This window comes from Balaenoptera physalus (genome assembly GCF_965194825.1).
Source record: "Balaenoptera physalus genome assembly, chromosome: 9".
In the NCBI taxonomy this organism is placed as follows: Eukaryota; Metazoa; Chordata; class Mammalia; order Artiodactyla; family Balaenopteridae; genus Balaenoptera; species Balaenoptera physalus.
This window is the reverse complement of record NC_138888.1, coordinates 96806484-96832976: the sequence shown is the minus strand read 5'-3', so window position 1 is coordinate 96832976 and position 26493 is coordinate 96806484. Positions and strand designations below refer to the sequence as shown.

At 43.5% G+C, this 26493-nt stretch overlaps 1 protein-coding gene across 4 annotated transcripts in view; it reads right to left on the bottom strand.

The window, feature by feature from the left end:
- Positions 1-17396, bottom strand: part of COL12A1 (collagen type XII alpha 1 chain) — a 116735-nt gene extending 99339 nt beyond the window's left edge. For 3 of the 4 annotated variants that reach the window (XM_082475718.1, XM_082475719.1, XM_082475720.1), the window contains exons 1-8: positions 17117-17396; positions 14055-14162; positions 6782-6898; positions 4793-4936; positions 4303-4362; positions 1585-1848; positions 928-1092; positions 116-289 (exon numbers count right to left, since the gene is read on the bottom strand). In XM_082475718.1, coding sequence (XP_082331844.1) covers positions 116-289; positions 928-1092; positions 1585-1848; positions 4303-4362; positions 4793-4936; positions 6782-6898; positions 14055-14127 — 997 coding nt within the window. In that variant the 5' untranslated portion in view covers positions 14128-14162; positions 17117-17396. The remainder of the gene's footprint in view (positions 1-115; positions 290-927; positions 1093-1584; positions 1849-4302; positions 4363-4792; positions 4937-6781; positions 6899-14054; positions 14163-17116) is intronic. The other variant, XM_082475721.1, reaches the window with a different exon arrangement.
- Between the last annotated feature and the right edge of the window lie 9097 nt (positions 17397-26493).

Genomic DNA, 26493 nt, shown 5'->3' with positions numbered 1-26493 from the left:
CTGCCATTTAATAGAAACAGAATGCTAAACTAAATGTCCCCCGGCCTGTGAAGCCGTAACTGCTCTCAAGTAATGGAAAAGGGGGACACGTGGGAACACCCAACAATTCACTCACCTTCTTCTCCACTAACCAATTCACCAAGCTGGTCATCCACACCTGAGCACACCTGGGAGATGATCTCATTCTGAATATCCACAATCGCATCGAAGTTGGCCACGTTGAAAACGTGATTTAGTGAAGGTGTGGAGGCGATTTGTTTGAGTTCTTTTGCATCTGCAGCTTTAATGCCTTAAAAAAAGAAAAAAGGACAAGGATATGGGAAGGGAAATGTGGGAAGTAAAGACATTTGCAAGTCCTATTCAGTCATAAACTGGAAATGTTTTGCGTCCTAATGAATGTGCAACTGTTGAAATGACAAAAGCATTTTCCCATTTCACGTAACATGGCCAAAGAGGCAAAAGACTGGTTGGTAAAACAGAGTGGGCTCTCATGCCAACCATGCCATCATTTGTCCCTGCCATCTGTAAAGATAATACGTTTTTCTTCCAGAGTCCTGAATGAGCTGGAACCCTCTGAATTCTTCAAGTGTTACGTAAGAGAGGAAACATAAAAAACACTTAATGATAATACAAGGAGAATCTTTATTAGAATCATTGGCCCAGCATTCACTGAAAAGCAGAGTGTTGACAAAGAATGTGAATACCGCCTTACTTAATGCATATGCTAAAGGAGTTATGTGAGAGAAATAGATAAGCAGAACTTCTACTCAAAAATGATTTGGATTAACACTACACTATCAAATGCAGTAAAAACTGCTTTCCTTCCTTGAGAAAGAATCCTTCTTTGAGGAATCAACCCTTCATCTTCCTGGCCATTAAGTATTAAAGTCGTTCTAAAATGAAAATACTTAACCAAACTTGACCTACCCAAAGAGAAAACTTCAACCCCAATACTTCGAAGCTCTCTTGCTGGAATTTCCACTTCGTCCTGGGATTTGCCATCTGTAATAATAATTGCCACTTTGGGAAAGCCAATTCTTGCTCCAGCAGATTCCGTGAAAGTATTTTTAATTAAGTAATCAATGGCTTCCCCTGAAACGAAAAAGAAATATGTTCAGTTCCACGTGACACAATTTTACCAAAATCAAAAGCTATGGGATTAATTTCAAAATTATTTAACATATGATAATTTGTGCAATGCATCATTCCTTTCCCAAATAGACATTTCATTTATCTTAAACAATGCCACAGGGGCTTCCCTGGTGGTGCAGTGGTTGAGAATCCACCTGCCAATGCAGGGAACATGGGTTCGAGCCCTGGTCTGGGAAGATCCCACATGCCACGGAGCAACTGGGCCCGTGAGCCACACCTACTGAGCCTGCGCGTCTGGAGCCTGTGCTCCGCAACAAGAGAGGCCGTGATAGTGAGAGGCCCGCGCACCGCGAGGAAGAGTGGCCCCTGCTCACCGCAACTAGAGGAAGCCCTCGCACAGAAACGAAGACCCAACACAGCCAAAAATAAATTAATTAATTAATTAATTTAAAAAAAGAAAAAAACACAATACCACAATTTGTAAAAACATACCTGTCATTGTGTTGCCACCTTTGTATGGGATTTTTTTAATTGCAGCAAGCAGCTCGTCCCGTTGGTAGTACTGATTTAAGTTAAATTCCGTCCTGGTGTCAGAGCTGTACTGAACAACTCCAACCCTTGTCTTCTCTTCCCCAACGTCAAACGCAGACACAAGAGCAGCAATGAAGTCTAAAATGTACTTGAAATTATTTCTTCCCACACTCCATGAGCCATCCACAAGGAACACTAAATCAGTCCAGGCACTGACAGAGCATTCTGAAATACATGTGATATAGTTTTTAAATGACACACTAATAAATCTATCTAGCATTAAGGAATACAAACTAACATGGCAAAAAGGTTGGCTCCTAAAATCGTTTTGTTCATTAGAACTTTTCACATTGTTCTTTACCCGCAACTGACATGCACAAAAGAGTGTAAAACTTTACTGGCACACATAGAAGCATTTTCAGTACCTTCGTGAACATGCATTTCTGCAACTATATGTCTTTAAACTGTTGTATAAGACTTTGTGCAAGACTAGATACGTATATGACCTATTCTCCAAGAGCCTGTGACCCAAGTATTGTTGCTATTGATTTGTCTGTTTTTATAACTATATCCTCACTCTTTTCTCCAAGTAAAAACGATATAAAATATCTAGGAGACATACAAAAGAAATGTAAGCAAAGTGTTCTCATTCTTGGTATTCTGAGATCAATAAATACAAAACAATTGCTGTACCATTTAAGCAAATGCGGTAGGGTTGAAGAAAAGAGCAAATCTTTTTTAACATTCTCCTGCATTTTATAATATAATTGTCTAAAGTTTGCAGCTGGTTAGTCTAGAGGGTTAATGGAGTCTTAACAGAAGTACCAACAAGCATAAATGTGATGCAAAATAGCCATAATATCTTGTCCTAATTATCAATGTATTTAAATTTGACAACTAAAACCTTCTTGTACTAAACAAAACAGGGGGAAAACATTTTCATTCAAAAGTAAAAATATATGTAGTACCCTTAAATCACTAAAAATACAACAATTGGCCTTTATAACCAAACATATTATTCCCTCTCTCTGTGTTCAGGTGGGGAGGGGGAAACAGGTTGGTTTTTATGAAAATCTGTATTCATAAGGCAAAGCTGAGTGAATTTTCTGAAGATATTTTTGTCCCTGCAGTCAGTTGGTAGATAATAAGAGAAGTATTTGGCTAGGAAGAGGAGGAAAGGTCCTGGGAAATTTGCAAGCCACTACAAGTTGCATGCCTAAATAATTTTTGCATACTATTTAATGGGCCAATTTAAGCCTACTGAAAGTCGATATTTAGAATAATGCTTTGATTTAGAATAAATATTGATGATTCAGGGAAAATATTTGCATTGTAACTGCATACTATAAACTTCGCTTCAGATGATTAGACCTCAAAAAGAATTATAAACAGTGATCTGGAGGGAAAAATTCAGGATAAAGGGAACTTCATGTTCACAATCTTTTTATTGTTATCCTGAGTCATAAATCCAATTTACAAGGTGGCAAAATTAGAAGTCCAAGAAACCCTTCAAGGCTCCATCCCAGCGAGTCACACAAAGCAGTGTAAGACCAAAAGGGGCTAGAAGCCACAAAACCAGACAATAAAATTGTTTTCATTTGATTACAAATGCATCAACTTATCAGAGACGTCTTACAGAGACTCTGGAAACGGTTACAACTGCACCAACTAAGCCCATGTAAACACCCTAGAAATAAGCATAACATATACAGAGACCTAGAAATACATTTTCATGGCAATGGAATTGCTGAAAACACTGTGAGGGCATCTCCCTTGTGGTCCAGCCTTATAGTTCCCATGTATCCCTGAGCTACCACCTATTTCTATAGTTTGTCTTTGAGAAAGGAGTTAAGTCCAATGATGAGCTTTGTTTTTCACCTACTGCCAAAATCCTGCAGGGGAACCTAGACACACACAAATTTAAAACACTCCCAGTAAAAAGAATATTTAGTACATAGAATGAATGGTTAGAAAGTCAGAACGTAGGTGTTATAACCACTTAGTCATACATTACTATTACATTGCCTGTACTTCTTGTAGATAAAGCTTACAGAAATTAATATATCATTAATCATATAATGTTATAAGTCATAATTCTAGTTATTACTTTAAAATGTATATCTCAGAAAAAAAAAATTTTATGTTAGAATAGTTTCAGATTTACAGAAAAGTTACAAAGATAGTACAAAGCATCTGTTCCCTTTTACTTTCTTCTTTTGTGTTAAACAAATATTTTTAGGTGTACCATTTTATTTTATTTTTAGCTGTATTTTTGATTACTTATTTATTCTTAGTGGTTGTTCTTGGAATTGCAGTATGCATCTTCAGTGTATCACAGTATTCTTCAGGTTACTACTGATTTAATTCCAGTAAAATATAGTAACTGCGCTCCAGAATAACTTCATTCTACCTGCCCCCACTTCTTTTTGGCTATTATCATCATATATATTGTATCTATGTATGCTATAAACTCAACAATACAATGTTACAATTACTGCTTTAAACAATCTTACATTTATTAAAGAAATTAAGAAATAAAGTCATATTTGCCCACATAAAAAAAAAAAAAGAAATTAATATAGGAGTGAGATCAAACTATGCACCTAGTTGGAACACCTCCTTTATATTACATTTATAACTTCTGCAAAGCCAAGCACAAATATTAAGGGAAATGCTTACTTTGTATCTCTGTTTTTCCAGGTCTCTTCTCCCCTGGCTTTATCGGGCCACCTGTTTGAACTGAATCAAAACTTGATTATTACAAAAATAAATGGACCCATACAAATACTTCCTAAGAAGAAAATAAGTACGTTGTCTTTCAAATGTATGGCCCATTCCCAGCTGGTCAGAGAATACAGCCAAATAAGCATTCCCTGGCAAATAAATTATTTTTAGTGAGATTTTAGATACATTTCAAAATGGATATTAACATTGTTGTCTGGCAAAGCCTAATGTTTTTAACAGTTTTCATTCATAATATTCCTGCTGTTTCCAGAGACCAGGATTATAAATCAGGAATGAATTACTCACAGCTACTAACATCTAGGATCATTGAAAGAAGAGTTAATATGCCTATAAATTAACTCTGCATAATAACAACTTAAATTTGAAAGTTGGAGAAACCTTCTGCAAAATATAAGGTATAAAAGTACTTTATATGTGTGCTTACTTGTTAATTGGCCTATAACTGGTACACTTTCTTCTACTTCATCATATGAAGTGATTGTCACCACATACTCTATTTCAGGTATAAGCTCTGTTAATAAAGTTTCAGTGGTACTAGCTGCAAGGGTAAATTCTTTAGTGGGCCCATCTGCAAACACAGAAAGAAAAACATCAATGCAACAAAACTTTTTTCACATATAACATAACATATACTCAAAATCTGAAGATTCAAAATATACATTTTTTTAGAATACCCAAACGTTATTTTTTACTGCCTTCCAAAACAAACATTTTGAATTCTAGAAATTCAATAAATGAACTGGCATTGCCTTTACTTGTTACAATCGTATTCCATATTTGTTTGAGGACTCAAGTATTCCTCTAGATTAAAGATATACCAGAATATCAAACAAAAATCTCTCATTATTTTTGAATATTAATGGTAGGTAACAAATTTTTTTACAAATGAGATATAAAGCAGAAAATAATTTAATTTTTAAATGATGCATTGGAGGAGAGCACTGAAAGAAAAAGAAGGGCTGAAAATCAACTCAAAGACAACAAACCCCATAGGCTAAAAGGAACATCTACTGGGAGACAGCATCCTCTTCTACAGAACAAGTGCATCCTCCATACTCCAGCGGGGGATGGGAGCATACTCTAATGGGTAACCATGGTCCTCTGAATTGACTTAACTAGGTATCAAACATTTCAAGGTACAGTGTACTGAGCGTTTCCTTATATATTGACGATTATGTACTTCCTTCTGGATTATGATAATGCTCAATTCAATCAGGAAACACAGTAGTTCTTAGGGACTAAGTGACTTTTAAAATTCTTAAACATATTAAATTTTCATCAAAACATAAATAATCAAAAAAGGTAACGAGTGTAAAAGAACCCTGAGAAATGCTCCAGGTTGACGTGTGGAGCATTGCAGAACCCACCAGGGCCCCCATGGGAAAACAAGACACCAGGGCTCTGCTAGGTTGGATGGTCCCAGTGTCAGTTTTTAAGGTATAGGAGTCAGTCATTTCCAACATCTGGAAACCAGATGAACTCTTTTTCAACTGTTTTTCTGCTTTGGAATAAATGAAATAGTTAACGGCAAATATATTTGGGAAGAAACTATTCAAGGAATAAAAAGTAAATTCTTGATCACTTTTTAAGTTCTTGGATCATATGGGAGAAAAATACAGCTTCCCAATCCCCTGATAAATCAGCATTTAAAATCAGTGGTATTTTTTAAAGGCCATAAGTATGTAAACACAGCTCTGGTGCTAAGTCATGTTGACATCATCTATCGCTTCTGTCAGCCAATACAGACCTCTTCCTACCACTTGGCCAGTGCTAGTAAAAATGGTTATTTTCCCATTCCACATTAGAAATAAAAGTTAATCAACAGAAATGGGTTCTCCACACTTGGGCAACATCATGAATGCTAAAGAAAACTTTTGAGAACAAGCAAACAAGTTTTCTCCTTTCAAAGACTCTTAGCCTTAGGATCTACAGAATCTATCTAGTAAATCCTTGTCTTCCATCATGGCAGCTCACCACCATCCCAGAATCTGTGTCCTGAGTACCGAAGTGTGCAGGACACTGGGCAAGGCGTAACTTGTCACTTCATCACTTGTCACTTGAAGTGTTGGACAGATCAAGTGATTCAAGAAGAATGTCAAGAAGTGATCATTCTATTTTATAAAATCAAAGATTACCAGCAATATTCTGATCAGGGGGGAAAAAAGTCTATTTTTAGTAACAACAGCTTAGCACAGCAAGCCAAGTTAACAAAGCTAACACTATAAAAATATAATAATGGGTACTGGGCTGGAAATCTGGAGATCTGAGTCCACCAAATACCTTGCGACATTAGGTAAACCCCTCAGGTTTTCTAAATCCTGGCTTCCTCATAATGAAATGGAAGGAGGGCAAAAGATCAGATTATATCACCTTTGATGTCTCTGTCCTAAAATCCCAACATCTCAAAACTTACCCGTTGTGGAGTCCACTGTTATTTTGAAACCCACAATTGGATCAGGTGGTCTTGCCCATGACATATGAACAGTATTTTCATCTATAATTTTAAAATTCAAGTCTGAAGGTGGGTCAACTGCAAGAGAGAGAGTTGATATCAGTTACATTTTCCAATGTCACAAAACGGTCAATTTAATTAATAAAGAATTGTGTTGAGCAAAGCTTACTAAAATTGTCTTTGCATAAATTTGTTTCCAACAAATATAAAAGATATCTTGTTGGACAAGAATAAAATTAAAAGCTGACAAGATGTGACAAAACATCAGAGAGTATACATATTACAGAAGACAGCACAAAACACTTTGGATTCTTGAGTTGCTAGGTCATCCAAGAATGGCCAGCAAAATCAAGCAAAATAGAAACATATTTGGATACAAGTACATACAGGTACAATGAAATCACATATAATAACCACATATGCAAACAATTCACATAACAATTAAGGAATTTTCGATACATGCTGAGTGCATTTTGAATAAGCATGCCAAATCACAACCTGCTTACAACCACAGAGGTTAAGTGAGAACACTGACATAATACATTTTTTCCATAATGTGGAAAAGAATCAATGATATTTTAGTTCATTCTCTGCATCATTGCCTTGTTATTAATTTTTGTTTGATAATTCTCAATCTGTGGCAGAGATGAAAAATGTATTTTAATAAAAAGGAGGAATCGTGGGAAATTTAGCACTGTTATGTCTCACAAGGAAATATACATTTAAATGTATATTTGTATTCATATAGACCAATATTCAAAAATAGTAATAAGGGATGTCAGTCATTTATAAGTATATAAAGAGTGATATACAGATGTTTATAAAACTAACAAACATTCTGCCTGTTTACACCAATTTGCTGTACGTTTGCAAGGTGTAAACCAACACTGTTATTTTCCTTTGCAGCAGGTATACTCCATACTAGAAGTGGCATTTTAAATTAAAATGCCAGTATGGTCCTTTACAAAACAATGGTTAATTATGAAAAGACAACATCAATGTATATTTATGGACATTTATTTACAGAACTTAAAGAAAATAGTGAGGAAGGATCAGCAATCTGAAGACATGACTGTGCATAAATCTTGGAGAAGTCAATGACAGGAATAATTGAAAAGTACAGAGAGCAATAGTTTGCATACAAAACTGTACAGCATCATGCATGTGTCAATGAAATGTTGACTTGTTTTTAGTCTCCCACAATGAACGAAAGCCTCCATGTACAATAGTCATTACACAAAGACATTCCAGAAATATTTTATAATGATATTCTCTCTGCAGTGTTCATGCCTCATCATGCAGCATTGTACTGACTCACTGTCAGTGCATGGTCAATGCATTAAAAATTATTACTCTTGAAGCAGGTCAACACAATAAGATGACTTTCCGCCATACTCTTCTTAAAGTGTTTCAGATTGAAAGTATTCCTTGTGAGTCAGAATTTTTGTCTCTGTTTTGAGAGATTACAGTCTCCTTTTAGGTTTTCCTAAAGGTCAATTGAACTATAGCAGTAGCTTTGAGACATGAGTCATAGAATTTAACTGGGGTTAGGGATTTATGTAATATTAATAGCACATTTTAATGGAAATTATACAAATTAAGCAAACATTTGCTTTAATGAACTGCTGCTTCCAGCTGTAGGAGATGGCTTTTTATTTTTATCGGATACGCTAGTAATGGCATGAATGTTATTTTCTTACTATCCATACACAGGCAGTGAGATTAGACTATTAATCTACATGCATAGTTTAATTATTCAACATTCTGCTGTCTGTAACCGTTTTGCGAGGTTTACTGGTAGTCATCACTTAGTAGAACAAGCATGCAACAGATGTTAATAGGACAGTAGGTATTAAGAATATCATTATAAAATATTGTTCCAGTAGCAATGGCTCAGGACAAATTTAATGCAAAGGCAGACGCAACTGGCCTGAGCATGCTTTTAAAAAATATCAGTACATGGAAAAACAGTACCACCAACCTTGCAAGGAAATTGACCTGAAGCAGCAGACATTAGGTTAAAACTGCTGAAGGGCAGCAGCAGCCCACCTTGTTGATTTCCAAATGACCAGGATTCCAGAAAAACTGAAAAATTGACTGTTGGGAAAAGTCTTTAACATTTCAGAGGATTTTAAGGTGTTTATAGAAACTCAGATGTGGTACTTGGGGATCAAAAGTAGGGAAGAATGGTCGACCAGCAATGTGTACAACAGAGAGCCCTTTCCACTTTTCTTCTTGCCACTTTTATCACTTGTGAAACCTTTTAGGCTTGCCATTCTGTTTATATATTTTGCTTGTTTGTTTCATGAAAAAAGATAATGAAGCAGGTGTGAGTGTGGACCCCTGTCAACTTGAATCAATGCGAAATGTATTTTCATTAACTTTGAAAATCTTTTATTTTATATAAAAATAATTCACAACTGCCCTTGCATTGTTACAAGCGGCGTCTACGCAGATGCCAGAATATTTCTAAAATGAACAATCTACATAGGGATTATGATTGTAAAGAGTCATAGTTGTGTAGAGTAAGAATCTGAACGAAGACAAATAGAAGTAAAATTATAAATAAATAAGATAGCAATCAGATATATATTCACAAAACTGAATACTGAGAGTGAAGAAACTAAAATTTTAAGTATTCATAACACTAGCAGTTTAAGTTCATATTTATGAATAATGCTTTTTGTTATCAAAAAGCTATGCTAGGAAAGCTGCATTCTGCTAATATCTTCCTTACATAAATTGGCAGGACTTAGGACTTTTTAGGAATAATTATAGCTAGCATTTGCTGAGTGTCTCTTCTGTGACAGGCAGAGAGCTAGTCACTTTATATATCGTCTCCTTCTTTTCTCATGATCACCCAGAAGAGTGAGCCTAATTATCCCTGATTCACGGATGAGTCAGTGAAATTCGGAAGGTTTAACCCAGCTAATAAGCAGCAAAACTTTGATCCCATAGTCTGACTCCAGAGCATACACTTTCCTACCATACTGGCTTACATGTAAAAACTAAGAAATATCTGAGTGAAAGATTAACTTTAGAAACCAATATTGATATGTATTTGCCTATTAAAATATACATAAGTATTTCTCTACTCTACAAAAAACCTTTATTTGATGCCTGGTCAACAATAAATATGTGCTATTCAGACATCGCTAATTCAGATACAGATAGAATTTGGTATATTAACTTTACAACTTGTTCAAGCAATTTTGAAACCAAAGTATCTATCTTGATATATAATTTTTTTTTACAAAACATTGTTTTTAATTATGGCACCCAAGAGGAAGACATAAAAGTTTACCCAGAGATGGATGGATGGATGGATGGATGGATGGATGGATGGATGGATGGACAGACAGGTGGGAGGAGATGAGTCTAGTAAGATTTGGCAAGTGTATAAAATGTATTAAAGGTAAAGGAAAAGTGAGAACACACTACGAAAATATCATCTTGATGAACTAGTAAGACCTTTAGTCTAATCTCTGTGATAGCAACACTGAGAAGGGTACTACCTTAATGGCAGAAACCTTGAGAAGTGCACAAAGTGTGGTTTTACTATATTCGGTATGCATTAATTTATATTTTCCGTCCAAAGCTAGTATAAATTTAATGATCTCTGCCATGATACAGATACTCATTTCGTCTGTGTTTATAAGATACCAAAAATAAGCAGTTGAAAAGTTCGTATTTTAGACAAGTAATAAATTATTCTGTACAGATTACAAAAGGCATCCTTTCATGAAACTGACTGGGTTGACCCGTTTTCAAGCAAGAAAGCAGCACAGTGTGGGCAAACTAGCACGAAACCAGGACTAGAAGACCTGGGTCTTGTCTATGCCTTGTCCCTAGGCAATCAGGTTAGTTGACTGAGTTATCCAGCTTCTCTGGTCCTCATTTTCTCATTTGGAAAATGAGAGAATTAGAATGGATGATCTATAAGTTCCCCGTCGAGTTTGAAATTTCTGTTAGAACATAAGTTAGACACAGGATTATAGAAATGTACATTAATTAGCCTCTTAACCTAGACGTAAGATAATTAAAGCTTATGACTTCAACTCACTGATGAATTAAAAATATCCAGTCATTCATTATATATTATGAACTACAAATCAGACTTACTAAAATTACAACTCTGTTTTTTACAAAACATATGGTCATCTCAAATTCTAGATTAACTAGAAAGGTGTCTAATTCTCAGGGAACACTGGCCATTAACCTTTAAATGCAAAGTGTTAAACTTTCTAAATGGCAATTTACAAATTATATGATACAGGAACCAAAAATAAGTCACACGTTCTAGATCTTACAGAGCACTGGCCAGGTTATAAGGTTAATAAAGTCTATGCTGTAGCTAAAAATTACAAATATTAAAAGCAAAAAAAAATCATTTTCACTCTTATTTCTATGGAACAAATACTGTATTATGAAAAATAAAGTTCCTTGTATAAGTAGGTAGAAGAAAACAACATGACAAAGGTGGTACCCTTATAAAAAAGGAGCAATGTAAAAAGTGAACACCAAAACCTTTTAATTAAAGGTATTGAGCTTTCAACATATAAAAAAAAGTAAGTAGAAACTGACTGGAAAATAGTATGAATACAAGAGTACAAGTATGAGTTGCAAAAGGGAAAGAAAAGTAGCAATGGCACTTTTTTTTTTTAATGTACTCTTTTTTTTTTTAACATCTTTATCGGAGTATAATTGCTTTACAATGGTGTGTTAGTTTCTGCTTTATAAGAAAGTGAATCAGCTATACATATACATACATCCCCATATCGCCTCCCTCCTGCGTCTCCCTCCCACCCTCCGCGATGGCTACTTTTGAACTAAGATCAAAATAACATATCAAGAAGCAGGGCTGCGAGTTGAATTTTTGAAATGTGCCATCAGAAATACTTCACAGAAATTCTGTTTGCAGCCCATCGTCCCCAGAAGGGCCTTGGCCACAAACTTTGTTAGCCCTTCCCAGGCTCCTGGGGCCACTTAGTAATTAACACCCGAGCTTTGCGGTCCAGTACTGGAGCCACGAGCCCCACGTGGCTGTCAAGTGCTTGAAATGTGGCCAGTCCAGATGAAATGCGCTGCAAGCATAACCTACATACCCCATTTCAGACTTAGTTACAAAGAATGCAAAGTAGCTTACTAATAATTTTTATATTGATTACATGTTAAAATGGTAATATTATGGATACATTAGGTTAAGTGAAATATGTTATAAAGGTTAATTTCTCCTGCTTCTTTTTCCTTTTTTAATGTCACAACCAGAAGATTTTAAGTTACAAATGTAGCTTGCATTTGTGGCTCACAATCTATTTCTATTTGACAGGGCCAAACTAGAATAAGTCCCCCTCCAAATAATACATCTTACAAAAAGATCATTATTAAACGCTGGCCTAAGGGGGTGAGAGACAAGAAGAGAAACAGCTTAAGAAAGCAAAAGAAAGAGCTGTATGATGTGGAAATAAATACAAATCTAAAAGATAAATTATGAGAAATACGGAAACAATCAGTAATGTAGAGAGTAAAATGTTCTTTTCAACTGCACTTTGCTAACCAGCCATTATCCAATTCAGAACTGATTTTTTTCCATTTACATCATTTCCAACCCAATTCTGGTCCTAAGAATTCTCAACCTTTTCTGCTTTTCAAATAACTATTTTCTTAATGAGCAATAAATATGCCACTTTAGTGAATTATCTAAAAATATCTTTCGTAGGGCTTCCAGAAGTTCCTCAAGTGAAATTCCTTCCTAACAACGACATAGAAAGGAACATTAAAGGCAATCTCATCTGAATATTACTTCACAGAGGCCACTTTGAAAAGCCTCTACATTCATAAAGTATTAATCAGATAAGAAGAGCCAGCAAGTTTCCCTCACTTTTTTGAACAAGCCGTACATTTTGAAGACTCTCTGCTTTGCCCAGTCTTAGTTTTTTGTATCTGCAGTCTCGAACTAGAGAATCAAACACAATAGAAAAGTTTTTGGAAATCTCAGTGTGGTCATGAAACAGCTCTACTTCCCCACAGCCTCTAAGAAACACAAACCCCCCCCACCTTACCCCCCTTCCACACTGACCCACACAGAAGTATTGCTCTTCTCCCTTAATTTCATCGGGGGCATTTCTGCATTGGATAAAAGTATACATTTTTAAGATGTCTTTTATGGTATTACCCCATTTACCTTGAAGAACAATAAATCTAGTTTATCAGGTCTCCAACGATAACTGAGAGGACACAGAAGCCCCTCTTGGGTCAATATACAGAAAGGGCTTGTTCCGCGAATGCTGAGAAAGGAAGGCATCAAGTGCACACCGCAGCAAGCCTAAAACAAGGTTAAAACTCTAGCAGAAGTCTTTCGTTTTCCAAGGGCTGGAGCGTACTGAGCCGTTTTGCAGACCCTGAGGCCCCGAGACCCATCTCCGAGCCTCTGACCGACTCCGCACTCAGGTCTGGAGCTGAGGGAAGGAGGGAGGGGTAGGTGGTGCCCGGCTTGCCGGGCGCCCGCTAGCTTCCTAGCTTGAGAACCTTGGCCCGGACCCAACCTGTTCGCGTGGGGCTGGGCCTGGGCTTGGGCCACGGGTCTCGTGGCCCAGCGAACCAGACAGAGACAGCGGCGACCTCGGGCCGCGAGAACACACGCCGCGTCCCGGATCCCTGCTGGCCCGCCAGCCCCGGGGCGGCTGGGCTGCAACCTCATTTGCCTGCACCGCCCGCCTGGCCGACTGGACTCCCCACAAAACACACACAGGCGCGGAGCCGGCGCTGTTGGAGTCCTTTATTGCGTGCTGTCACCGAGGTCGCCGTGCCGAGCCAGGCGCTAACCAGCCACGCGCACGGGCGAGCGCGCCCGCGCTCCGGGGCTCCCGGGGACCCCCCGGAGGTGTTCGTTCCGCAGCGCTGGGTGCAGCCGTCGCCCCCTCCCGGACGGCTGGTCCTCCCGGAAGGCGGCCGTGTCGGTGGCAGTGCGGACAGCACACCGCAGAGACCAGAGCGAGGAGGGCACACAGCACTGTACGGAACGGCTGAAGCAGAATACGAAAGAGCGGGACCTGAGAGCTGGGAGGTGGACAGACCTCAGAGAAGGGGGCGTTTCTCCGAAGGAGAGAAACCCCGGGAGAAAACACGAAGCGCAGGGAGAAACAGAGCAAGCAACAGAGACAAGAAAGATCTGCTTCCTTCCTTTCTAGACTTCTGCATGGTCACGGGGGAGAAGGAGGGAAGAGCCTTTTACCTTCTGCCTCAATGGAAGACAGGAGCAGGGCCGCGCCCAGGGCGGCGAGCGCTGGGGGAAGCCTGGTCCGCATGCTCGGCCTCGGGGCTCACAGCCGCATGAAGGGATCTGCGGGAGGAAGCAGTGACGGCATCAGAACCGGGTCCGGGCAGGCCGGGGGCCAGGTTAGAACTGGAGCCTGGACCCGGGCCAGGACCCGACCAGATCTGCCGTAATGACCATAGGGCCCAGACCAGCATATAATGGGCCTATTGTGAAGCAGTGTAAGTCAAGTTCATCTGCAGCAGTTTAATCACGGCGCTAAGAGGGAGTTCAAGTTTAAAGAAGGTCCCTGTTTTCCTGGAGGCTGGTCCCGCTTAACATCCGGGGTGAAGGCCTTACCACGCCCCACATAACTCCATCCCCCTGGTTGATGGCTAATTCAGAGGTCATCTTTTCCCTGACTCAACCAAATGCCTCTTCCAGCTGGGGTTTTTATTTGGCCAGCCGTTTTATCCTAGCTGCTGAACTCTTTAGGTAACGGTACTTTAGTGGTCTCAGGGTAATTTGGAAAAGTGTAATAAACCTCTTTTACTCTCTTTTTGCTTCATTTTGTTCTGCCTACAAATATGCAGCTCTTGAAGGTCTGACATGGATTATACAGAAATATGTACAGACCAAGAGAAACTTGACCCCCCTGCTAGCTATGTTGTCTTCACAGCTGATAAATCTTTTACTCAGGATGAGGAAAAAAAAAACAACTCTAAAATACATAATAAAAAGGGAAAGGCAATAGAAGAAAGCAAAGCACTCTTTCCTGTTTTCCCAAGACATTTTTTAATAAAATTCTCAGTAATAATTAATCTTCTCATTTAACTGTTCATTTGTTCCAGAAGATTACAGGTTTATATGCTCAGGAGGAGAATACATTCTACACTGATTTTTCCCGATTCTGTAACTAGGTTATTAATTCTTTAAAGACAAATAGTCTTATTCGTCTTTTGTGGTTCCCGGCACACAGTTGGTGCCTAACCCATGTCAGTAGAAGGAAATCTTCCAAAATATTCTAAGGTCCAATTCAGAGACAAAAGCTACTAGCAACGAACTTAAAAGTGGGAGGCTGCCAGAAGCAAAACATAAAAAGAGAATCGATTCTGAGGTACATAAATGATTGTAAGGCAACACACCAGACCTCGTGAAAAACGAAGTCATGCTTGGGAATCCAAAAATGAGCCAAAGCTCGAGCCCTCTTTAAGAAAAGAAACTGACAACCTCCAACCATGTCTTTCCAAATTATTGGCACAATGTATCAGGGCAGGGCAGCTTTCCTGGGCCTGAGTGTAAATTGCATTTTAAATGTCTGATGAACAGGCGTGCCAAATTGCCCGGAGCACCTTTTTACGAAGCCAAGATTAAACTTTTGTCGCTGCTCTGGGGATCCAAGAACTCTAGCAGTTTCTTTCTTCCCAATTAACAACTGTTTGACATTTCTAACCCTTTTCTACATCAGTGAAAAGCAAGAGGTGGGACTGGCCCATTGTCCCGTCATCTGGACTTAACTTTAATAATTTCCAACTCAGTTGGCAGTCATGCTCGAGAAAAGTTAAAGGCTGACAGTCGACCCACCAAAAAACCGTGTGCCGCTTTTTTTTTTTTTAACCTCTGCACTAGCTACAAAAACCTGAGTAGTGGAAGGGCTATCGCCTGGGTCTAGAGCGCCACCTATCGGCTACCTGACTCAGCGGCACAAGGAATCATGTCTCGGGGTTATCTGAACATACAATCAGTTCAGCCAGGCAGCCAGGCATTCCACCCATATGTTAAAAAAAAAAAAAAAAAAAAGTTTTCTCTCCTTTTAGCCAAAATATTTATATGAATGTTTAGCAGCACTTCATTGAGCACGCTCAGACATAAAATCTGAAAGCGGCCGCCCCTACGTGGCAGCGAGGATTCCCTCACTTCACCCTCATGAATGAATATGAGTCAATTGCGGGGGTGGGGAAAGGGGTAGAAGCCTTACGGGATTCATCTCCTCCTGCCAACTCGTCCCCTCCCCCCTCCCCGCTGGAAAAGGCCAATTCCTTTAACTCCCTTGTCAAGTTAAAAAAGGAAATTACACCCTCACCCCTACCCCGCGGGGTGCCTCCAGATCTCCTGCGCGTCACCCACAGCGACCTTGACATTCGTTACCCAAGGACCGAGCTTAGCGCTCACTTCCTTTCTTGCCCCGTCCCTCCCCGGCGTTCCAGCACACTTCAGCGTTCCACCACATAATCCGGGGTGAGTTGGGGGGGAAAGGGGTCCCGGAAAGCCCCGAAAGGACCAGCGGCGGGTCCCTGCGGGTGCCTGATTTGGTGTACCTCTTCTGCTCCCTGGCTACAGCCCCCGCTCCGTAAATAACTCTCTGATCCCTACCCTCTTTGGATATGGGATGGAAACTCCCCCCCAGAGGTTCCACGACCCTGAGTAGGGCGTCCACCTATGCACTGAGGGGGGAGGGAGCCGTCTCCAGAAGCTGGATAAAGTCGACCTAGGCTGAGTCCCCCAGAGCTGAACTGACCCACCATGTGGGATGCTTTGAATAGCAGAGGAAGGAGGCAGATCACTCGCCCGGGAGTCTGTCTCCGGATGCCACACGCACCGACGCAGCCTCGACGAGGGGCAGAGCCCTCCGCCGGCCCTGCAAAGAACTCCGCACCGTGCATCGCTGAAACACCTTCCCCGCGCGCGTGCGGCCCCGCGGCAGCCGCGAGGCCCTGAGGGACCCCAGGAGCCGACGCGCCCTGCGTCAATTTTCAACGAAGCCTCCACAGACGAAATCCCTCCACACTCTGGAACATCGAACGGGGTGCTTTACACGCGCACAGCCTCCCTGCATCAGCTCTTCAGAAAACCCACAATTCTCTCCCCCTCAATGACTCAAACGAATCACAAAAAGCTCAGAATACCCGGCAGACGTCAGGCACAAGACCAAACGGTCCCCGCTCGGGCTCCCTAATGGCTTAGAACCGAGCAAGGAAGAGGCTAGAAGCAAGTTTCCCTAGTTATCTTTGGAAGGGGCGAGGTGCCGGGGCCGGACCGACCTGAGGCGGTGGTGACCGAGGTAGCGGCGGCGATAGCGGCTTCCCGGCGTCGTAGAGGCCGGCCCCTCGGTGTGGCCCGCGCACGCCCGGGCAATCGGCGCTGCGCTCCGGGCGCACCTGGCGGCTGCCCGGAGGCGGGCAGCGGCAGGGCCACCGGGCCGGAGGAGGAGGAGAAGGAGGATCCCGGGCGGAGAGGCGGGCGCCGCGGGACAGGCGGAGACGGCCCGGGACCGCAGCTGCCGGCGCGCGGACGCGTCTGGGGCGGCTCGCCTTCGTCGAGTGCGAAGAGGCTCCGCGCCGCGGGCTACTTAATAGAGGGCTGTTCCCAGCTCTCAGTTTACTCGGTTACGAAACGCCTGAGAAGGTGGACGGCTGCCACGGGGTGATGTATGCTCCTCCGGCGGTGAAGGAGGTCTACTTTTGGGAACGTGTGCATACTTCGAGCATTCCTTCTGCGTGAGGTGGCGATCGCCGTAGTAGCAGTGCCCCGCCGGGGAGGAGGGAGGGGGGCAGGGCAGGGGGAGGAGGAAGCGGGGAGGGGGACAGCCGCAGCCGGGTTCACTGCCAAGGGAATCCGCTCACTCCTCCGCTTGGGGCGGGCTGGGGAGCTCGGGTTTCCCTATCCGTGCGATTTTCTTTAATAAATTTATTTTTCTAAATTAAGAACGATGGGAGGGAAGTCAGCGACTCTCGTTTTCAGAACTGCAAGGATGTGACTGACCCCACCCCATCATAGCCCCATCCCCCATCATCACCACCTACACCTTCCTCCCCTTCCGTCCTGGGTGCACTTAAAACCGATTTACAGGGTTTCCATTAACTAACTGTCTGCGCACGCGGCACGCCTTCTGTCTTTTTCAGTCTCCGGCGATTGGAAACCCGGATGGTCGCCTGCGCGGGGCTCAGAGAGGGGATGGCTTTCCCAGTCCTGTCTTTCTTCCCTGGGGCTTCGGGACGGAACTGGGAAGCTTAACTGGAGCCAAGAGAGAGGGCAAGGAACGCTAGGAAACCTAGGGATCCTCAGAATTGGAAGCCGCTCAGGAGTTACATCCACCGTAGAAATTTCTCACTTGGGCCAGAGCAAAGCTTGGTCGCGAGTCGAGGCTTCGGAAGGAAAGCTCTGCCCTTAAAACGCCCCGGGGTCAAGGCGACTAAGGGGTGTCAGTTTCCCCCCGCCCCGCACTGCTGGGGGCTGGAGGCCAAACGCGGGGCTGACGTTCTGCCAGCACCTTCTCGAGGTCTTGCCGCCCCTCCTCGCTCTGCCCCACCTCTTGGCCCTGAGAGCAGAGCCTGACACTAAGGGTTGCCAAATCGTACTTGACGCACGGGGGGAAGCGCGGGGACCTTACACTGTGGCATCAATAAAGCGCTTTGGGAAAGGTTCGGATTACACACGTCTGTGCGCTCAGCACAAATCCTGCACCTTTTGGCCTCTTGGAGCCCAGGGGTTACTCCCACAAGTTTAAGCTACTGGGGATGGAGGAGGGGGCCGGAGGGGAACGCAGGAGCGGCGTCCCTGGAATTCACCGCCCGCAACAGAGGAGGAGGTCGTGTGGCCAGTGTAAACTTCTTTTCCCTATTTGATCTGACATCTGCTAACCTGGCCTTCCCTTCACCAGGCGCGATAGCCTACGAACTTGCCTTTAGAATGATGACAAGAACTTGCAGGGCCGACGGTCCCCTGCACTCCGCCCCACGCACAGGCTGCTCCAGCGAAAGCCGGAGGAAGCCTGGGAGAAGACTGCAGGGAGAGAATGGAGGAACATGGGAATCGCCACCTCTGCACATTCCCCGAGTACACACGGCCCACTCGAAGTCTAGCTGGGAGCTCACACAAAGAGCCCACACACGCACGATGCATAGGCCTCTTCCCCTTCAAACTCACCCCCCGGCGCCCCGGGCGTGAATAACACGACGGGCACACCCCAGCGCGCGGTGATCACCGGGGTAGCAGCCCTTCACCTGAACTCTCACTCCACTCCCCTCTCACGGACGCACGTAGGCGGGTGGCAGCCTCGGGGACAGAGCGTGGAGCAAACAAGTCCCGGCGGCCGCCGTCCGGGCACCCAGCAGGGCTGCGCCGCGGCCTGGAACCGCCACGGACTCTCCTGGGAAACAGGGACTCCCCAGGGAAATCCACACTCCCGTCTAGAAAAGGAAAACTGCTTGCACGTCAGCCCAAGCTGGCTGGAGTTTGCATTTCGCCCAGGTGGGCGTGTGTGTGTGTGTGTGTGTGCGCGCGCGCGCGCGCTTTTTCTTTATGTACTTAAAAGAAAAAAAAAAATTGTGATGGCGGTGTTGACTAGGAAGCAACTTAACTCTGGGTGTTGATATTCTTGGTTAAAAAAAGAGTTCTCCCCTGCTGATTTGATTCAGAGCCGCAACTGCATCTGTCAGCCCGGGCGGGAGTCCAGCAGTCGGCCACCCTCCCGGGAGCAGAGGGCAGAGGCGGGCTTCCCCTCCCCGAGGCTGGAGGCCGCAGACTGGGTGGGAGAGGCGTCCGCCCCCAGAGGCCGCGCACTGCGCCGCTCTCCAGCCCCGCGCGGCGGCCGGGGACCCGCGTGGGCGGGGACCCAGCCTCTTCTGCTCAAAGCATTCCCGTCCGCATGCTTAGATTTAATGCATTCGAAAATAGTTGCTGCGAAGAAGTGTAGGTAACGTTAAACCACCGACCCCCAAAGCACTCCCTCACTCGGAAAAAAGATCATACGGAAAACTTGCAGAGTATGACGAGGGGAGAAGGGAGGGGACACCGCCGTCGGGAAGTACACGGACGCACGTCCACAAACACATGCACGTCCACAAACACTCGCACATCCACATACCAGGGGACACGAGTGCAATTCAAATGTATCCAAAGGTGCGCCGACGTGGGCAGGGTTCCTCCCGGCGTGCGGTCTGCACTGTTTGACCTCAGGGGGCCCTTCCGCTGGGCTCCCAGTTTGGTACGCGGACAAACGAGTAAAAAGGCACTAATATGTATAAAATAGATAACTAATAAGAACCTGCTGTATAAAAAATACGTAGAAAAAGATTTTTCTTTTAAAGTGTAAACCGTCTTCCAATCTGTGCCCTTCCGTAGTGCGTCCAACTCTTCATACCCCTTGGAACCCGTTAGTATTTGCAACAAATTGATGATATTTATCGACTGAGGCAGAGCTGGTTGGATTTATTCAGTTTGGGGGTTTTTTTCTGTGGCTTTTACTCCTCAGGCTACATCCCGGGATCTCCCTCACCTCCCTCTCCCGGTCCACTGCTCCCACCTCTTCTCCCTCCGACTCCTGGGTTCCCGGCGGGTCCGGAGCTTCAGGATTTCTTGTCCGACAGCGCGATCTAGCGGTCAGCGCGGTCCCTGGCGTCGGAGGTCAAAGTCACAGAAACTTAGAGGCTGAAGTTGACGGGTTGAGGTTGAGTTTTTGGAAAATGTGTCATCCATGTATCTGACTCCCAGGATTGACTGAGAAGCGACAGGATGGAGGAACGAGTGTGGAGGTGACATAAGCTTTCTGTGTGCCCATCAATTAGCCGCCCATAGATATGCTTGCCCCAAGGCTGCTGCGAGGTTCTGGTTAGGGGTAGACAAAGGAAGAGGTGCTAATTTCAGGAAGAAGTGCAGCTTACAGCACCGCCCTTAACTTCTCAAAGGGCAAAAGCGGCCTCTTCGTTGATTTGCTTGGCGTTAGGACAGCCAGCGTTCCTGGCGACAGGATAGTATTGTTTCCATCGAAAGTTCTTGCTGATTCCCTTTGTGGGAAAGAGAAACCTGGGCTCAGCGAGCACGATGGTCCAGCTCTTAGGGCTGTGCGCGGGCCGCCCCCAGAGTGAGCTTTAAGGGTCTTGGTGAAGAAAGCCCTCACAATCCCTTTGAGATAAGGGTGTGAAGGAGGAGGCAGAGAGGCAGTGACAGCAGGAGTGAGGGACAAGGTATCTGGTATCCTGTTCTTCAGGTCCCCATTCTCTAGGCAAGTTAAATCACACTTCCCAGAACCTTCCATGTGTCTGTACAGAGCCAAGCTCAGAGCAGTGGATATAAAGATAACTACACAGAGGCCTCCCCCTCAGAACTCTATCTCACAACACCTGGGGCACCTGAAGCAACTTCACGTTGGGCCCACTCAAATCTCCCAAGAGATTCTGCCTCCAAAATGGTTTACCGTGAAAAGTGAGAAGCAGCAGACCACTACCCGCTCTGCACTAGCAAAGCTGAGGAATCGGAGACCAAAGGAATCCCTGCAGGAGGGGAGAGGGAAGCCGTGCCCTCCTGCCTTCCTGAAAGCTTCTGCTTCCTCACAAAGGTCTATTTCAGGGAAGCCCACAGGCTTGGTGTCACTTCACCCAGACCTCTCAATTGCACTGACACACCCTCCCCAATCAGAGTGTGAGCAACTCTGGAGCAGAAAACGGTAACACACCGTGTTCATCCTACTACACAAGGTGACTCAGCCTCGCGTGACCTCAAAAAGTTGCGGTTGCATGGGAAGCTAGGAAGCTGCAAACACAGTGCATCCGAATACAATATCTGCTTAGGATGAACCCTTTAGATTTAATGAAAGTCAAGTGCTGCTGGGAGTGGATTATTCAGTTAGCTCTGAACTCCTTAAGCAAAGTGAAAAAGATAGAAGAAAATAAATTCACTGAAGAGTTCAGAAAGCAACCCTCTGCCACTTCCTCTTTCATTTCCGTAAGATTCAACACCATTCAAGTCATCCTTACACCGCAGGGCACTGGGAATCTATTTAGTTTGTAACTATCAAAGTAGCAGAAGGTCCAGAATTTCTAGCCAGGCCACTGCGCTGTGTGTCAGCAGTGGGTTTGTGTACACTGACACTGGGGATTGTGTGCTTGACACACACTTTCAGGTTGGTGGAAAATGTGAAAAATCATAGGAACCCATTCTTCAAGATTTGGTCTTGGCCTTCAAACTCACGGCATAGTAGACTGAAACGCAGTGATGATGAAACCATAGTCAAAAGAGAGGTTTCATTGGTCTCAGTTGGAGCTCCTGTGTAGGATGAAGTGTAACCAGACCAAGGCTCCACTTGATAATGCATTTTATACACTTACTAATCCATTCAGCTACGTGTATGGTGCACAGACACCCAGGTAGTCAAAGCAGACAAGAGCTCAGATTTGGGGTGTTCCTGAACGTGGAATGCGCCCTCTGGTGGAGAGGAGGAGAAGGGTGGCCATTGTCTGATCAGACTCGGGGTTTAATCATTTTACCTTGAGCTTTCATTCAGCAGTTGCTGTTATTCTAGTCATGATGTTCACTAGGAAAGGTGGGAGAGTTTTTTCCTAAGGACAAATCAAAATACGTCCTGTCCATAAAAACTTCAATGTAGTAACAGAGACTGGAAATAAGCATAAGCAAGAGTCAAATGTTTCAAGAGAGGTCTGGAGACTGTGTAGTTGGAAGCTGAAAAACCAATATGAAAAATAATTTGGGTGGAAAAACGTGGTACAGAGGAACAAGGTAAATGACATCGCAGGAAGCAATCAGCTCAATCCACGATTCAGAACATTCCACAAGAAAAAAGATTTTTTTGCACAAACCAATCTCTCTGTAAACCAGTCTTTGCGCAAACCAATGACAAAAGAGGAGGGAAAGAGTAGATTGTTATGAAAAAGTATTTAGGAGCTACTACAACCAAATAATAACAATAACAATGATAATAATAGTCACCAAGAAATGTGAAGGGTCTGGAATTTTATCCTACTTGCAGGCTAACAAGCTACCCTGCTGCAGTTTCATGGCTGCTGGCAGACAACCCAAGGAACCAGAGACAAAGGACTATATTACTCACAGCAGCAGGAGCAGCCAGAGTATCGTGCTTTGCACAGTTCCCTAAGCCCCAATTCCCACAGGGTGATGCAGAGGGGACCAGCGACCTTGCATTCACAGTGGCTGCATCACAGGACCCAAATCTGAGCGTGGGGAACCCAAGTCTTTCACAAGGGCAGTAAGCTTGCCTGACTTTTGCCTTGAAAAGAGACATTATATTTGTTATACTGGACAGTAAACAAACTTGCCCTTTGCTCTTCCAAGGCTACTAGTGTACAAACGCCCTAGAGGAGCTCATCTGGAACAAAAGCAGCCTGTGTCTCTGCTCAAAAGACACACAGACACAGGAGAGACCCACAGAGAAACAAACGTCTCAGCAGTAAGAACGGTTGGGAGTTCTCGGAAGGGAGAAAGCCCTGTGTCGAGATGGCCCCTGAAGCATTTCTGGAGGAGGGAGACTTGAAAGGACTAGAACTAAGCATTCCAAACACCAGATTCAGAATGAGAAGCTGAAAAATTAGCAAAGGACAGGAAATATCTTGGGCAATAAACAAAGCCGAGTTGTTTCAGCAGAAAGTTTGTGAACACAACTGGAATAGCAGTGAAGCGTGGAAGTAGCTGTGATTCTGGAATTTAATCCTTTAAATATAATCATTTACAGAGTGTATTCCAGACCCTGCACAAAACATTTTCTACTTATTAGTTCACGGAATCTGATTTTTCTCTCTGTGCTATAGGGGAGAAATTGAGGCTCAGAGGAGTCTAGTGATTTGCTAGTCAATTTTGGAACCAGGATCTGAATTCAGCTCTCTGACATCTAAGCCTATGGTCTTTCTATTATATTAGAATAAGTGCTTGCTAAAAGAATGATTGAAAAAATCTCGTTGTAGAAAAGCCTAATCTGGCAATGGAGCTCATAGTAACCTGCTGGGAAGACAGCCTCAAGCCAGGAGACTGGGGGACAGGGCATGCCGAAGTCCAGGCAGAAGATGCAGAGGGTCCGTATCAAGGTGGTCACAGCGGTGGCCGGCAAAGAGGAAGATGACTGGCTGTAGGAAGTAAGGATGGGAAGATATCTTAAGATGACCAAGCAAAGTCAGACGACTGCAAGAGTGATGATACCATGGAGAAAATTAGGGAAGCGAGGCAGGCAAGCTAGCTTTAGGAGGAGAGGACACACAGCTTTATTTTTTTTATTTTTTTATTTTTTTATTGATTGATTGACTGCTATGTTGGGTCTTTGTTTCTGTGCTAGGGCTTTCTCTAGTTGCGGCAAGCGGGGGCCACTCTTCATGGCGGTGCGCGGGCCTCTCACTATCGCGGCCTCTCTTGTTGCGGAGCACAGGCTCCAGACGCGCAGGCTCAGTAGTTGTGGCTCACGGGCCCAGCTGCTCCGCAGCATGTGGGATCTTCCCAGACCAGGGCTCGAACCGTGTCCCCTGCATTAGCAGGCAGATTCTCAACCACTGCACCACCAGGGAAGCCCGACACACAGCTTTAGATGTGCCTTCTATATGATCAAAATCCTTGTGGGTTTTTTCCTAATAAAGTTTATTGGTAGCTTTCTATTATATTAATAACTATTATATAATTTCTATTATATTAATAAATTATTATAATTTTTAATATATTAAAAATAGTATCTCAGATTCTTTTTTTTAATATTTATTGGAGTATAATTGCTTTACAATGTTGTGTTAGGTTCTGCTGTACAGCAAAGTGAATCAGCTCTACGTATACTTATATCCCCTTTTTTGGATTTCCTTCCCATTTAGTTCACCACAGAGCATTGAGTAGAGTTCCCTGTGCTATACAGTAGGTTCTCATTAGTTGTCTATTTTATAAATAGTATCAATAGTGTATATATGTCAATCCCAATCTCCCAATTCATCCCACCACCCCCCTTCCCCTTTGGTATCCATACGTTTGTTCTCTACATCTGTGTCTCTATTTCTGCTTTGTAAATAAGATTGTCTATACCAATTTTTTCAGATTCCACATATATGCGTTAATATATGATATTTGTTTTTCTCTTCCTGACTTACTTCACTCTGTATGACAGTCTCCAGGTCCATCTACATCTCTACAAATGACCTCAGATTCAAACATGGATTTATTTTTTTAAGACAGAGGTGTATTCGTGTCTCTTTTTTTCAGGATTTTGCAAACCGTGAAAAACTACTAGAGTCACATTTGCACTCTCTGAGACAGGCAGTTATTCAAAGGGAAAACGATGGCGTTGTTTGGCCTTGGCGTCCTGCAAGCTTATTCATGGGTGGCTAAATACATAACACTGCATGTAATACAAAAGCATCTGGAAAATGCTTAAACAATTTCTCCATCCTCCCCCTGTCTATCTGCTGCCCGAGTGTTGGACTCGTCTAGATGAAGTACATAAAGTTCTCATTCATTGCTTAAGTTGAGAAAATAATCACCTCAAACTCTCGCATATGGCCTAGTTTTTCCTTTTTAAAAAAAAGGATGGTTTTGTTTATTGAATGGCTTCTTTTCTTGCAATTTTGGGGGTTTTTTTCTGGTAGCAACAGCTTTGGAACAAAACCACAAACTGCTTCCAAAATAAAAGATTATGATCTCTGGTGTTAGGAACACTGAAGGCTGTGTTCGTAACAGGGACGTAATTAGAAAACCAAGGACTGCGGATCACGTTTATCTTTTTATTACCACGTTTTCGAAACGAAGTCCTAGGCCCTTACTATTTTGATTATGATCTATGAAAATGAAGTTGCAACGTCTGGTATTGCATTTTCCAGCAGTGCCTGATACTGTTTCCAATTTTTACACTGGAGCTGAGGTGAGGGTCTCAGCAAGTCAATAATGGGCTTTCACAGTGTGGTCACGGTGTAGACCTGGCTCAGCCATATTCCTCCCACTGCTGTCCTACTGCAAGGTCACCATGTGGCTTGAGGTGGCCCTGGAGGGTCTAAGCTAATAGGTCCCAAGCCTGCCTGCACAAAAAGTCACTTGGCGAGACTGACCAATTTCTGTCAATTTCTGTACTGATGCCTGAGCAACGCCCTTGCACCCGTTAAACCTGATCCAGGCTGGCGCGGGCGTCTGTATGCTTTTGAAGCTGCCTGGATAATTCTGATGGCCAGTGAGGGCTGACACGTGCCCGTCTAAGCCAAGCGCCCTTTGTGTTAAGGAAATGCCGGGAACCCAGCTGCCAGTGGAAGATGGAGAGTGCTCACCTAGAACCGGCAGGTAAGGAGGACCAACCACCCGTAGGGCTGGTCCCCAAATCCGTGGTCCAAGGGGGTGTTTAAATTTGGGTTCAGTGTTGGCAGCAGCAGTTAGGAAAAGTATTATGAGAAAACCAGCAAACTGAGGGAAAGTGTATTGGCCAGAGCTGGCAAGTGGGCCAGCGAATCAGACCCAGGCCCCGCCAGCTTCCCAAGTCTCCACAATGCCCACCTCCACGTCACACCTGCAGGGACCCTGGCTCATTGTTGTCAGTGGCTCAGAAGTCTAAATCAGACAAAAACAAGGTCCAGTGTCATTTGCCGAAGGACGCTCGAGATTCAAGATGTTATTTGTCTCTTGTTCTTACTGATGCTGATGTTAAAGTAGATGTCCC